This window comes from Meleagris gallopavo, chromosome Z, assembly GCF_905368555.1.
Source record: "Meleagris gallopavo chromosome Z, MGAL_WU_HG_1.1, whole genome shotgun sequence".
Lineage (NCBI taxonomy): Eukaryota > Metazoa > Chordata > Aves > Galliformes > Phasianidae > Meleagris > Meleagris gallopavo.
In genome coordinates, this window is record NC_139435.1 from 42599976 (window position 1) to 42613102 (window position 13127).

General features: G+C 33.5%; 1 protein-coding gene and 1 pseudogene across 2 annotated transcripts in view; one reads left to right on the forward strand and one right to left on the reverse strand.

The window, feature by feature from the left end:
* The window catches only part of LOC146542229 (uncharacterized), a 417733-nt pseudogene that overhangs the window by 131460 nt on the left and 273146 nt on the right, over positions 1–13127 (forward strand).
* The window catches only part of LOC104915132 (contactin-associated protein-like 4), a 212022-nt gene that overhangs the window by 17492 nt on the left and 181403 nt on the right, over positions 1–13127 (reverse strand). For both annotated transcript variants that reach the window (XR_014880595.1, XM_085213872.1), the window contains exons 17-21: positions 9670–9888; positions 6972–7211; positions 5276–5500; positions 3292–3425; positions 2253–2340 (exon numbers count right to left, since the gene is read on the reverse strand). Coding sequence is in view for 1 of the 2 variants with exons in the window: in XM_085213872.1 (XP_085069998.1) it covers positions 2253–2340; positions 3292–3425; positions 5276–5500; positions 6972–7211; positions 9670–9888 (906 nt within the window). In the remaining variant the exon portion in view is untranslated. The remainder of the gene's footprint in view (positions 1–2252; positions 2341–3291; positions 3426–5275; positions 5501–6971; positions 7212–9669; positions 9889–13127) is intronic.

The following is a 13127-nucleotide window of genomic DNA, read 5'->3' on the forward strand; positions in this document are numbered from 1 at the left end:
GATCTTCCCAGGCACAGAGGTGAGACTCACCGGCCTGTGGTTCCCCGGGTCTTCCTTGGTCCCTTTCTTGTAAATGGGACTGATGTGACCCTGTGACGTTTACCCCTGAGTGACGTGCCAGTGTCTTGCAAAATGGCAACAAGCATGTATAAAGCAAAGGTGTATCACTGAAATCTGTCATGAAAAAAAAATTGCACCGACTGACATTCATTTACTGAATGTTTATGGAGACCAAACAATGAATGTGAGCAATGAGGCAGTGGGTGGTGTTTTTAGCAGTGATGTGATATTGACAGTGTCATGAAAGACAAGCCAAGTTCTGGACAGTCATGCACAACTTTCAGTCTGGAAAACGAAGAGCATCTTGATTAGCTCATCTGTACAAATCAGCAGATTACAACCAGGGAACTGTACATGGAGATGAATATTTGTTTTAGTGTATTGAGAACAGTAGTAGCAATACTGGAATATCACAAAGCCTGCACTAATTTGGTCTTGCATATGCTTACCTAGGAACAGAAAGAACAGCATATGCAAGTTTGTCAGAACATACTGAACCAGTACAAGGGTGAAGGTGACACTTTCCTGAATTGTTATCTACAACTGTTGAATTATCAGACATGATATCATAACGATGAGCTGGAGTAGTAGTCCATGAAGTGGTGACCTGTGAATTCACTAGTGAAGAAAAAGTTCATGACTAACCTCAGTGAGTAAAGTAGTGTTTTTGGTAGTAGAAAAGATGTGATCCTTCCAGATTTCCAGTAGCCCAGGCAAACCATCAGTTCTGATTAGTATGTCATGATGCTAACTAAGCAGAACATTTGAACTTTTAGAGAACTTCCAGGCCAGAAAAGAAAGCAAACTTCTCTTATAACATGATAACACCAGGTCTCATACAAGTTTTAAGACCATGAGCACATGGCCAACCTTGACTGGGCTGTCCTACCACACCCAGTGCAAAGTCTGGATTTGGCACTCTCTTTCTTCCATTTGCTCTATGAAAGATGGACTGTATTCAGTACTTTCCTGGCAACAATGATGTCATTGTTGAAAGAGTGGGTCACCTTAACCGGTGCAGATTTTGAAGAGCACGGCATGCAGGCTCTTGTCCATTGCTGGTTAAAGTGCGACTATGTGATTAAGTTAGAAAATAGTGGTTTGTAGCTGAGAATTTGCTCTATCAAGTAGTGCTACTGTGCTTTTTGTGACTGTTATACTTTCCACTGAAAGAAATTGGAGGCATGACATAAATAGAGATCAGACAGACACAGACTGAGACTTAAATTACTCTAATCAATCTTATGGTGGAGATTTTTTTAGATGATGTTTTGCTTATCAGTAAAAAATTAATTGTAAATATTATTATTTGCTATCTTCATAGTCAGGAAAATGTTCCTAGATCTGTCATAATTTTCAGAAACACTGATTTTTCAGAGATGTTACGTTTTCCCCATAGTTACCCTACAAAAAGTGGTAGATATTTGGATCTTGGAGATGCATCTGAGGTCCATAATTAAAAAATTTCGTCTAAACTAAATCACGTGAAACTGAATAGAGAACTGGATCTTTATACTGGAGTATATAAGTACAGACTTTATTTTACAAGGAAACTAACTTCAACTTTTAACTGGAATCAAATCTTAATTTATTACTAAGGTTTCCCGATCTGAATAATATGTAAATAGAAAGATTTTAATAATTCTCATTGAAGATACTTTATTTTAACAAAAATTAAAAAAAGAAAAACAGGAGATAGGAAAGTACTATTGTAATCATAACTACAGAGAAACAGATCTTCATTAATGAATCAGCACCAAATAAATATTATTCATACTCTAATTTGTTTTAGAAAGTAATTCCAATAAAATTATCCATTTTAACATAAAATTTATTTACAATAATCTTTTGGAATATAGTACATGATTAATAACATTCTGAAGTCTTGTGTATGATTTGATGGTAATTATTTTTTTTCTTGAGTGTGAAAAAAGATGTTTCATAATGCTTGATTATAACATGAAAGAAATAAATGTGAAATTATTTTTATAGAACTCACTTGCTCTTTTTTTGGAAACTAACAACACATTGTTATATTTCAGTTCAACAGGACAGAAATTTCTACCTTGATTGTGATGACAAAGTATCTAATTAAATCCAATGTCTTTCCATGAGATTAGGGTTATTATTTTTCATGTGCCATCATGGCATTTTCCTCTATATTTTAGAAAAGCCTGTGATATTGCACTTACCTAAAATCTTGCCAAGTATGAGAGATCTGATTGCATTGAACTCTGTGCCTGAAGACAGAATAAATTTCATTCTTTCATTCTGGTTAACCTGCAAAATGGTATAGTGAAAAACAAAGTAGGAGAATGAAAGAGATATTAGCTAAAATTTGCAAGAAAACGGGTGAGAATTAAAATTAGAAGGAGCAAAGGGAAAAGTTTGTAAGCTGTATAATAAAAAAATTGATGAACAGGCTTTCTCATCTCACTGGTTATAGTTGTACTATTTATGCATCCAAACCTCCTTTTATCACACCAATCAGAATAATTTCTCCTTAGTCATTATAAGAGTAAACAAAACTGATAAACTTCTAAAGCAATGAATAAAGTTATTTCCATTTTAAAAAGTCACTCAGTATTTAGTATATAATTAACAATCAAATATTATGCTGTAAATGCTCTGCTTCTTAGTGTACCTCTAGAACAAGTTGCCTTCAAACATTCTACTAATGCATAATTAAACAAATTGAGCTCTAGACCCAAACTGCTAACCTGGAATACCCAGAATTAATAACTTTAATTTTAAAAATAGTTTTTTAAATGTCAGTATACAACAATTAATTAGCAAATTAAGTATTTCTACATTATCATCCAATGTCCACCAAAAAAAAAAAAAGAAAAATATTCTTTAATTATCACATTCTTTTCACATAAAAAGAATTAGTGAGAATAGTTGGTTTAAATTATTATCTAGATATTAAACATCTATAATGTTTGATCTGAAATGAAAATGAAAACGCAAGACCTCAAGATTATTTATAGTAGTCATGTACTCGTGAAAAACAAACTGAAACAACTAATGTAAATTGATGAGGAAAATCTGACCTTTAGACAAAAGAAAAGAGCCAGATTATTGCCTAACCAGGCTTCCACTGCCCAGTATTAGTTTTGCTTTATTTGCAGTCGCAATTTATTACATTTTGTTTTAAATGTAGTATGCTTTGATGATAAACCTCCCCCTCTTTTTTTTTTTTGGTCTTTTTTCAAAATCTAGCTGAAGTACCTCTACAAAGAGTATTTCCTTTTCTCTGTCAATCTTCACATGTTGTAGTTGTCCATTGGCCATACTTTTGAAGTTGATGCTGCAGACATCAGGATCTTGATGACTGTCTAGCTTGTATCTGATCTGTAAACTTCCTGCAATTATAAACAGAGAAAATGTTATAGTACACTAACTACACAACCGGCAGGGTAGATCATATATGTCTCCTTTTTCCTAATTTTGTATTTGAAAATAAATGTTTAATTTCAAAGGATTAACTCAACTAAATGATATATGTGGAAGAAGGCAATAGGAAAGGTAATCACTATGGACTGTTGTGCTGGCAGCATTCTTTGACTCTGGGAAAACAAAAAACAAGAAAATAACCCAGACACCTTACTCAGCAGCTGAGAATTCAGCATGCACCATCAAGTTACAGCCAATATATAAGTGTATATCAATTTAAATGAATACAAGATAATCATCTTACCTCACCTTTACCTATTGAGCTCTCCTGTATGGCAATAGGATGCACAGCAAGATCTCCATTTGAGTAGGGAAGCCTCCTGACATTAACACCTGATGCAGAGATCCCTTACTCCTTGATGCCAAGATTTCTTGCTGCTACAGATCCTTAGTACATGATTAATAGCTTGCAAAGCTTAATAAGCTTCACTTAGGTTATATATCAGATTGACTGTGAGAATACAATCTTTTAGACTTAAACTATTTATAAAGTCTTAGATCAGGAATGGACTCAACTGCACCTAGGCTCTTTACCACTTCAGTGCAAAGTTTAGGGAGTTCACTCTGAACCTCATAACTCAATGGGAGGAGCTCCTCAACCTTTGGATATAAGCTGTTGTCAATGTCTGGGACTAAATACAACTTCTACATAGATGCCTCTGTGAAGGAGTTCAGAAAACAGGAGAGTCCACCTTGAATCTCATGATTCAATTTCACTAGTATTGTTCTTGAATATTGTTTACGTTGTCCACACCTGTAAATCTCTAATTAGCTAATAAGGACATAAAGAGTCAAGAGGGCTTCCCAATTCTTGTTGTTAACTTTCAGTATGCTGTCTCTATACATATGACACAGGCTTTTTAAGACAAAAGCATCACAGTTGTCTTGTCAGAGATAAGATGTAGTGATACTGGAACTTTGTACTAGTTCACTGAAAAGCAAAACCCTGTAAAAACTATTGGCAGTCACAAGTAGAACACATTCTGCCTAATGTGTTGAGAAGGACAATAGCGTTCATCCAAATCTGTATCTGGAAATCCACAGTCTCTTTGAGCACAGAGCAAGTGTGCCTGCAAACAATCTTTGATACGCTCAAAGATTCAACTCAGTTTGACTTGTGTGGTTGCTTTTTTGTTTATTTGTTTCTGCTTGTTTGCTTTTAATTAAATCTGTTGGCTAAAAAGAAAAAAACATGTCTAAAAGTAAGACAAGGAAAAGGCAAGAAAAGTGAACATAAAGCAAAGATCCAAATAAGATTTCAAGTTCAGTTTAAATAGCAAAAATATAATTTAACATCTGTTATGTAACATGGATTGGCATCTGATTAATTTTGAAAATGATGATAGTAATTTCAAGAAGTACTTTGTTATTTATCATTAATACTTGGCAATTCACTCTCTTTGGAAAGAGAAGATATATATTTTTTTTCAATTCAGATCTAAGACTAAATACACGCGTCTATGTATTTCTAAAGTATTTCCAGAAAAAAAAAATATATATATATATTCAAGTTATATATTCACTTGTTATATATATAACAAGTTCTAAAAAGCAATAGAAATTGAAATTCAGCAGTAGGAATGACTTGGAGGTGGATAGCAATGCATATTAGAACTGAAAAAAAAAGAAAAAAAAGATATAACTTAAAAAAATAACTAGGGATGTTTATTTGGGGATTTGATACTGGGAATTAAAGTGGATCAGAGATGACAGCTATGATGTTCATTAGTGCTTCTAGACAGTCTAGCTGAAAACTCACCATTTCTGGATAAAATGACAGAGAGATATTCCTTGTAGAAGGAGCTGATATAAAGCAATAAGCTTGGTGTCCGTGTTGTTCGGAAGGCAAATGTAATTGTTTCCCTGTTCAGTGTCATATCAGCATAGAAAGAAGAAGCATGAGAACTGGAATTTTTAGCAAAGGTATAGTATTCTTGAAAACTGTACATCACAGAAGTGCCAGTCCCAAAATAAGCAGAGATCTCTGAAATGAAAAGCGATTCCATTTTTAAATATCATTCATAATAAGAATCAAATTCTGCCACTGGGGGAAACAACAGAAAAAAAAGAAGTACTTTAAATTATTGTGATAAATATATTAATACATATGTAAACAGAATTAATATGTAGAACTGTAAAGAATAGCTAGACTAATACTGGGGCTAGAACTGGAAGACAGTTTCACATATGTTTTAGAAATGCATTGTATTAAGTGCACTTTTTGTCTGGTTTTGAGAACGGCTTCTGCTTTTTAAAATTACATTTATTTATTTATTTATTTATTTATTTATTTATTTATTATTGTCTGACATCCTGAAATCCACACATATACTCATATGTATTTTTTACAGAAACTTGGATGCAGGATGCTAGCTCAGAACTGATCTTGTCCACTCTTGAAAATTGTTCAGGATAAGAGACTGCTCAGATGAAAGAAAAGGAGAATGCAACTGGGATTATGATCTTTTCAGGTATGAATCATGCAGAGAGGGCAACTGTGTGTCCACTGCACCTCATGGCAGTTTCCGATTAAAAATAATATTCTTATCCTATAATGTTTTCAAATATTAAGAAAAATTATGGAAACTGATATAACATGGCTTAGTTCCTTTGAGAGAATATATCAAAATTACTGTAGGTCATCCCACATATTCAGCAACAGGACCCACTAAGCTACAGCAAACTAATAATCATGGAGTGTAACCATTAGCCTCTTCCCTTTGCTGAAAGCAGGATAATATCATTTTTCATCCATTGTATTAGCTTCCCAGTGAAAGACATGGAAAGAATTTGCATTAGGCCTTTATTGAGGTGTCAGTAGTCATGGCAGCAGTCGCTAGGCGAATGTGCCCAGAAGTTTAGAGGAACCTGAAGTTATAGCATTTAAGCCACAAAATACTTTGCAGGATGCACTTAATGCATGAAGGAAGAAGAAAATTTTTAAAAAATCAGAATTGTTTGCACATACAAAAAGCTCTAGTTGGACTTCATTCTTAATGCTCAAACATGATGATTTTTAATCACCCATTTTACAACACCATCAGCAAAGAACTTCTCTAAAATGGATAATAGTAATAATAATAAAGTCTTAAGGAATTCTGTTTCTTTATTTGTTTTTTAAATCTAGGGTTTTTTTTCTGCTAATATTCTAATGAGTCCTTAAGTCTTGAAAAGCAGAAATTCAAAAGTGTATTACTGCTATCTGTATTAAGAAATCTGTTACATAAAGGAAAGATATTGATCGGTATGTGAAAGGTATAGTCTTTTTAAACAGAACATATTGAAAATATCCCCAGAAGACAGGCTAATAAAACTCTTACTAAACAAATTCAGTTGAATGACAATATTAAGTGTAACAAACGTATTGAAAGCATTTAGATATATCTCTTAAGGGCAGTAAAGATCATGTTCTGCTGCTATTTTCAAAAACTGATGAAGCTGGAAGACAGGCTTGCCTTTCTTACAAAATGGCCCAGCATAGGCAGAGAAAGTGCAGTCACAAGTGAATCCACTGTATTTCTCTCTGCATTTTCCACCATTGTGACACAAGTTACCATAGCTGCTACAATGTCCAGGACACCCTGGTTCAACTCCTGGTGTTATCTTAGCTCTCTCTTCCAGATCAAGGGCTATTCCATTTAGCTGTAATGAACGAATACATCCCAAAAATCCTTTCTGATGGGATGCTGTTCCACCTGAAAAAAAATAAAACTCCATATATTTCTAAACACTGGTGATAACATATGTGTAAAAACTTCTTCATATTTTATAGCTCTTGAAGAGTTTTCTGCAAATTTCAGTCTCAGAAAATGACAGAATTGTAGGGTTTGAAGGGACCTGCGGGTATCATCCAGACCAACATCCCTTCTAAAGCAGGTTCCTTACAGCAAATTACACAGGAATGTGTCCAGGTGGGTTTTGAGTATTCTCAGAGAAAGAGACTCTGTAGCCTCTCTCGGCAGCTTGTTCCAGTGTTCTGACACTCTCAACATAGAAAAGTTTTCCTCATGTTCATATAGAACTTCCTATGTACCAGTTTGTGCCCATTGTCCTATGTTCTGTTGCACCACTGAGGAGAACCTGGCCCCATCCACTTGGCTTCCACATATTAGAAATTTATGAGTACTGATAAGATCTCTCCTCAATTTTAATCCTAGGCCAAACAGACCAGGTTTACTCAGCCTAAGTAAGGGAGATGCTCCAGATCCTTCATCATCTTTCTGGCTCTCCACAGCTCTCTCTAGAATTTTCCTATTTTTGTTGAGCCAAGAAACCCAGAACTGGACACAGTGCTCCAGATATGGGGCAGAATAGAGGGTAACAACCAGTGACCTACTGTAAACACTCTTTTAAATTCAATGTGGAATAGCATTGTCTTTCTTGGCCATAAGGACATACTCATGGTGAATTCATTGACCACCAAGAGCAATTCTGTTCTAAGTTATTTCAAAATAATTGTAAAACCCATGAGGGACTTCAAGGTATATAGTGCTATTATGAATGTTATTTCATTTTAATATCAGGACGTTCAAGAAAATTCAAGGAGGGAAAACAGATACATAAAAAACAGCAAGACAACTATAAAAACTATCAGAAATAAAATAACAAAATCACTATTCTCCAGGAAATTATTCACCTAACATTATCTGAAGAAAACAAACTGGACAGCTTGATTGCAGATGTGTCAAAACAAAATTTTTTTAGCACCATAAAAGCGATAAGCGTACGTAGATTTGCTAGAATCTCAAACTATTTGACAAAAGTTTTCAAACTTCTTTTGTCAAATTACTTGACAAAAGAAACATTTTATTTGGTGGCTAATTATTTAATAAAATTTACTGTGAAGTACTATTGTCAGTACAAGTTAGTACAGTTTTCAATAATTCCACAGAGAAGGATTATTTAAAAAAGAGATCAATTCACTGTCATTACCATTAGAAAACTATTTGGATTTTATTTTGCCATAAACACCTGTAGAATTTCTTAATCTTCCTTTACAGATCAAATCTGGTATGTTCAAACTGATATATTTTCAGCTGTTCATATTTGCACGACAGCAAAACTGGAAATAGAGCAACGTAATTTACATGGTACATTAAACAGAAAGTTAGTAGTCTTTCTAGTGTTTTATGTATGAATGAATATAAACAAATTTTAAGACTCTTACTAACTTTGCAACAGCTAATAACATGGATATCTTTGTTGAAAAATATTCCTCCATACTTTTAACCAAAATAAAACGATTTTCAGTGTTTGATTTAGCCCCCATCTTTTTCCCTTTATGCTTTTTGAGGTATACTTCTAAGTTCTGATTGCAGTATAAAGAGGTTGCCTCTCTATTTTTTTTCTAGGGGTTCATAGTTTATTTAGTTACATTTAGCATCATAATATTGCTACCCTTAGCTTCTCTCCTTCCTAAAATGCAGCAACTAAAAAATAATTTAATTTAATCTGATGTATTTTACAACAGAACTTAGAGATAAAAGATTTTGTAAAGGTTGGGCAAAGTTCACACACTTTTACACTGTACATCAAAAAACTATACCAAAAATTCACATGTGAAAAAATATACCGAGATTTTAGTAAAAACACTGCCATGTCGTGACATATCATAACACAATGCTGTGGAAGAGTTAAATAAACATTAATTAATTTTTAAAATTAATTTTCTTTCTGCTTTTCCTGTGGTTTATCTAAATATATGAACGTGAAATCTTGTGAAGCACGAATATACATGTAAATTTCATTTTTTCAAGCTTTCATGATTTAGTCGGAAACAATCATAGATTTGTATTTCTCCTGGCTAAGTGAGGTCATAGAATAATCTCTTTATCTCATTTATCGTACTAAATAAACACAGCCTAATTATTTCATTAAATGCATTAGAAAAAGGGCAGAAGACTAGATATTTTAGTTGTTCTTTGAACAAACCTCAAAAAAATTTTAACTGAAAATTTACCTTGTAATAAGTACAGGCCAAAGCAGTGAATTGAGCTACATCTCAATGGATTTTAAATGAAGATTTTAATCTCAGTGCACAAACTGCTTTCAAAAGACTCACTTTGCTATGTTTTTTCCTTGTTATTTTTATTTTTTCTCCTGTCAAACTTTCATGATGGCAATTAGAAAAGATTCTGTTAGATGAATGCATACCTACAAAAAGCTGGCTGTTGAGTTGCAGACGAAAATGCCCATCAAGTGGAGCAGCATGAGACTTTTGAGGAATCTGATCTACTTGTAAGGATGCCTCTTTGATGTTTCTTTCAGCTTTCACATAATGCCACTGGTTGTCATTCAAGACAGTGAGTGACTGAACTTTAACTTCATTAGGTCCATTTCCAACATCGAATGAAAAAATCACTTCATATGGAGCTAAAAAGAACATATCAATATTTAAATGTTTAAATTATTTTGCAGTGATTACAAAAAGCATTATACAGTAGAGCAAGGTTTAGTCTTATATCTTCTCTGGCTATTAGTGAATAAGATTCTACAATAGACAATAATTTTGCCTATTATATATATTATATACAATAAGATCAATTTGCAAATATCTGAGTATCGACCAACCAAGTGACTTTTACTGAATGCAAATAGGCAAAGAGCTTCTTTGCAGCAGGACTGCTCTCATGGAGTTATTTTCCAAGTCTGGAGACATAGCTGGCATTGCTCAAACATATGTGGAACATCTTGTCTTTGACCTTGTAAAACCTCATTCATTTCACAAAGACACCATTTTCAAGACATCCCATTCCCTCTGGATGGCATCCCTTCCTTCTGTTGTATCAGCTGCAACACTCATCTTGGTGTTATCTACAAATCTGCTTAGGGTGCACTTAATCCCATTGCTGTGGATGCCCCATCCCTGAAGGTATTCAAAACCAGGCTGGATGTGGCTCTGGGCAGTTGGATATAGTGGTTGGCAACGCTGACCACAAACCAGGGGGGCTGAAACTAGCCCTTTGAAGCCCTTTTCAACCCAGGCCATTCTATGATTCTTTGATTCATTCTGTGCCATTCATTCTATGTCATTGATAAAGATACTAAAGGGTACCAGTTCCAAGATTGAACTGAGGATACTACTGAAGTATATGAAAAGAAATAATCCTTAAGCATGGGATTACCTATGTTTTAAAATATTAAGAATTTGAATAAAGGAGTAAGGGACTGAGAAGTTTCCATGAATCTAGCAGAAAAGCTCTTATTTTTGATACTGCACTACAATCCAAGAGAAAAGAAACATGATTAGAAATAACTGAGGAGAATTAAAGACTGCGGATTTTTATGAACACAGTACGCTGGCTCCTGTTCATCTCTGACAGAAGTGCATGGCTAATAGTGGTAACTATGTTGCAGAATAGTGCTTTGTAGCTGAGAATCTATTCCATCAAATAGCATCATTGTACTCCTTGTATCTGTTGTAGTTTCTATGACAGTAAAAAAGAGGCATTGTTTTCAAAGCAACTGAAGTAAAATAAAACATAATATGCAGTCAATTTTAAAGCAGAACTGCTTCTGTTATAAACAGATTTCTTTTCTGCATAAAAATCATCAGAGCTCTATGGAGAAATAAGAAATAATGATTACCTAAAATAATTTCATTATTGAAATGAAATTTTGGAAAATTCTGTGTCTTTTGGACACATTTGAAAACTCAGTCTACTTGTATTGTAGACAAAAGAAACAAATACATTAAAACTAAGGTGATAGAAACTCTATGTGATTGGGTAAAAAGAATTTCTGCTGAATGTTACCTTCTGCAGTGAGGTCTTATGATACTTCTAGGTAATATGTTGGAGCGAAGTCTGAAAAGAAATTCTGCTCTGAAGTCACTAAATGGGCCTATAAAATAGCATATTAGAATGACAGATCTGGTAAATAATATGGCTGTTTAGATTTTAAAAGTAAAAAAAAAAAACCTCAGAAGATAGTTTAAAATCAATAACAAAATAATGGATTATGTTAGTACTGCTAAAAAAAAAAAAAAAAATAGTAATCTCAATCTAGGGAACCAGACCCAGAAGTTCTGAAGACAAAGACTTAATTATAATTATAACCCCACATGCTTCTAGTTGAATGTGATCCAAATATATCAGAAAAAAGAAATAAATACATTTTATAATACTTTGAGTAACTCTGATGTGATCAACGGCATTGCAAGCCTAGAAGAAAATTAGCTTTTAAAACTACAATGGTCAATCTACCTTTGGAAATTTTGCCACAGGATGTAGAGAGATGCTGGCTGAGTTCTAAAATATGTCATCTTGTGATGAAGAACCAGGTCAGAGAGCACTTTCTGTGAAGATGAAGAAGCTCTGTAGTGGAACATAGCTATTGTGCTGTAAAAATGTGTTTTGGTCCCAATTTGCCTTTATGTTAGATACAAATATTCTAACCGTTGTGGGGACACTTGCAACCTTAATGCATTTGGACTTAGGCAGAGCATAGGCACAGACTGGCAAAGTGGATTGGAAGATGCAGTCAATAGTGATCGTGGAGTGATCAGTGGAGTGATCGTGGAGTGATCAACTGTAGCTAAAATGACTAACAAAAAATGTAGTCAACAGGACACGCTGAATCATTTAAAGTACCAAGACAATGGTACATGCAGAAGGAAAAATTGATTTCCAAATAATAAGAATAGAATACAAGATTTGAGCTTTTTCCATAAAGAAAAGATAGCTTTCCACTCATACTGCACAATAAGTTGCAAATTTGTGTGATAGGCTGACAGCAGATTCAACTAGATCTTTTTAAATCTACTTCTATTACAGCTCAAAATTATTACAACATTGTGTTCCCTACGCTACTTTAAATGTCTTTTTATCTCATTGTTACAAAATAAGAAATAATCCTTCCATGAACACTTAGTGTAAATTAGTTTCTTGGACTTCAGTTTGAGAATATAACTTGCAGTCATATGAGTAATACAGGCACAGAACTTTCAGAGGTGAACTAGCCTAGTTGCTTTGAAGCATTATCTGTGTAGAACATTACAGGAACTCTGAAAAAAAGTTCAAAGATTTGAGGTTTCTTCATTTGTTTTTGGGGAAAAAAAAAAGAAAAATGATAATGATTTTGTCTTAAAAAATAATCATTCTGTGTTTTAAAATGCAGTTAGGATAAACAATTATGTTTTTGTAGAAGCTCTCTAGAAAATCATGTATGCACTGAAGTGTTTACAACAGTTTATAAAAACTAACAGTTCTAAAATTCACTTTTCCTGATTTGATTATTGGGCTGTTTCTTTTGTTTTGGTAAAGTTAGGCTTAAATATTTAAAGATCATTTTGTCATAAATAGAAGCATTAGCTATAAAGATGGAGAACAATCAATAAAATGCTAAGAAAAATTTTGTTAGGAAGTATGTAATGCCATATATTAATAATATATTGAGTTTTAAGTCATTTCTAAAGTGTCCTCATCTGAAACACTGAACCTGAAATTTTCATCGTCATTATTATTATTATACTAATCTCTGAAACTATTAATAGCATAGTAAGTGTAAGTTGGTGAGTTAAAATCTATTCTAAATGATTATATGATGATGAAATCTAAATGAATCTGCACAATAAATTATGTTAATAATGACTGATATTGGCTTCAGTACAA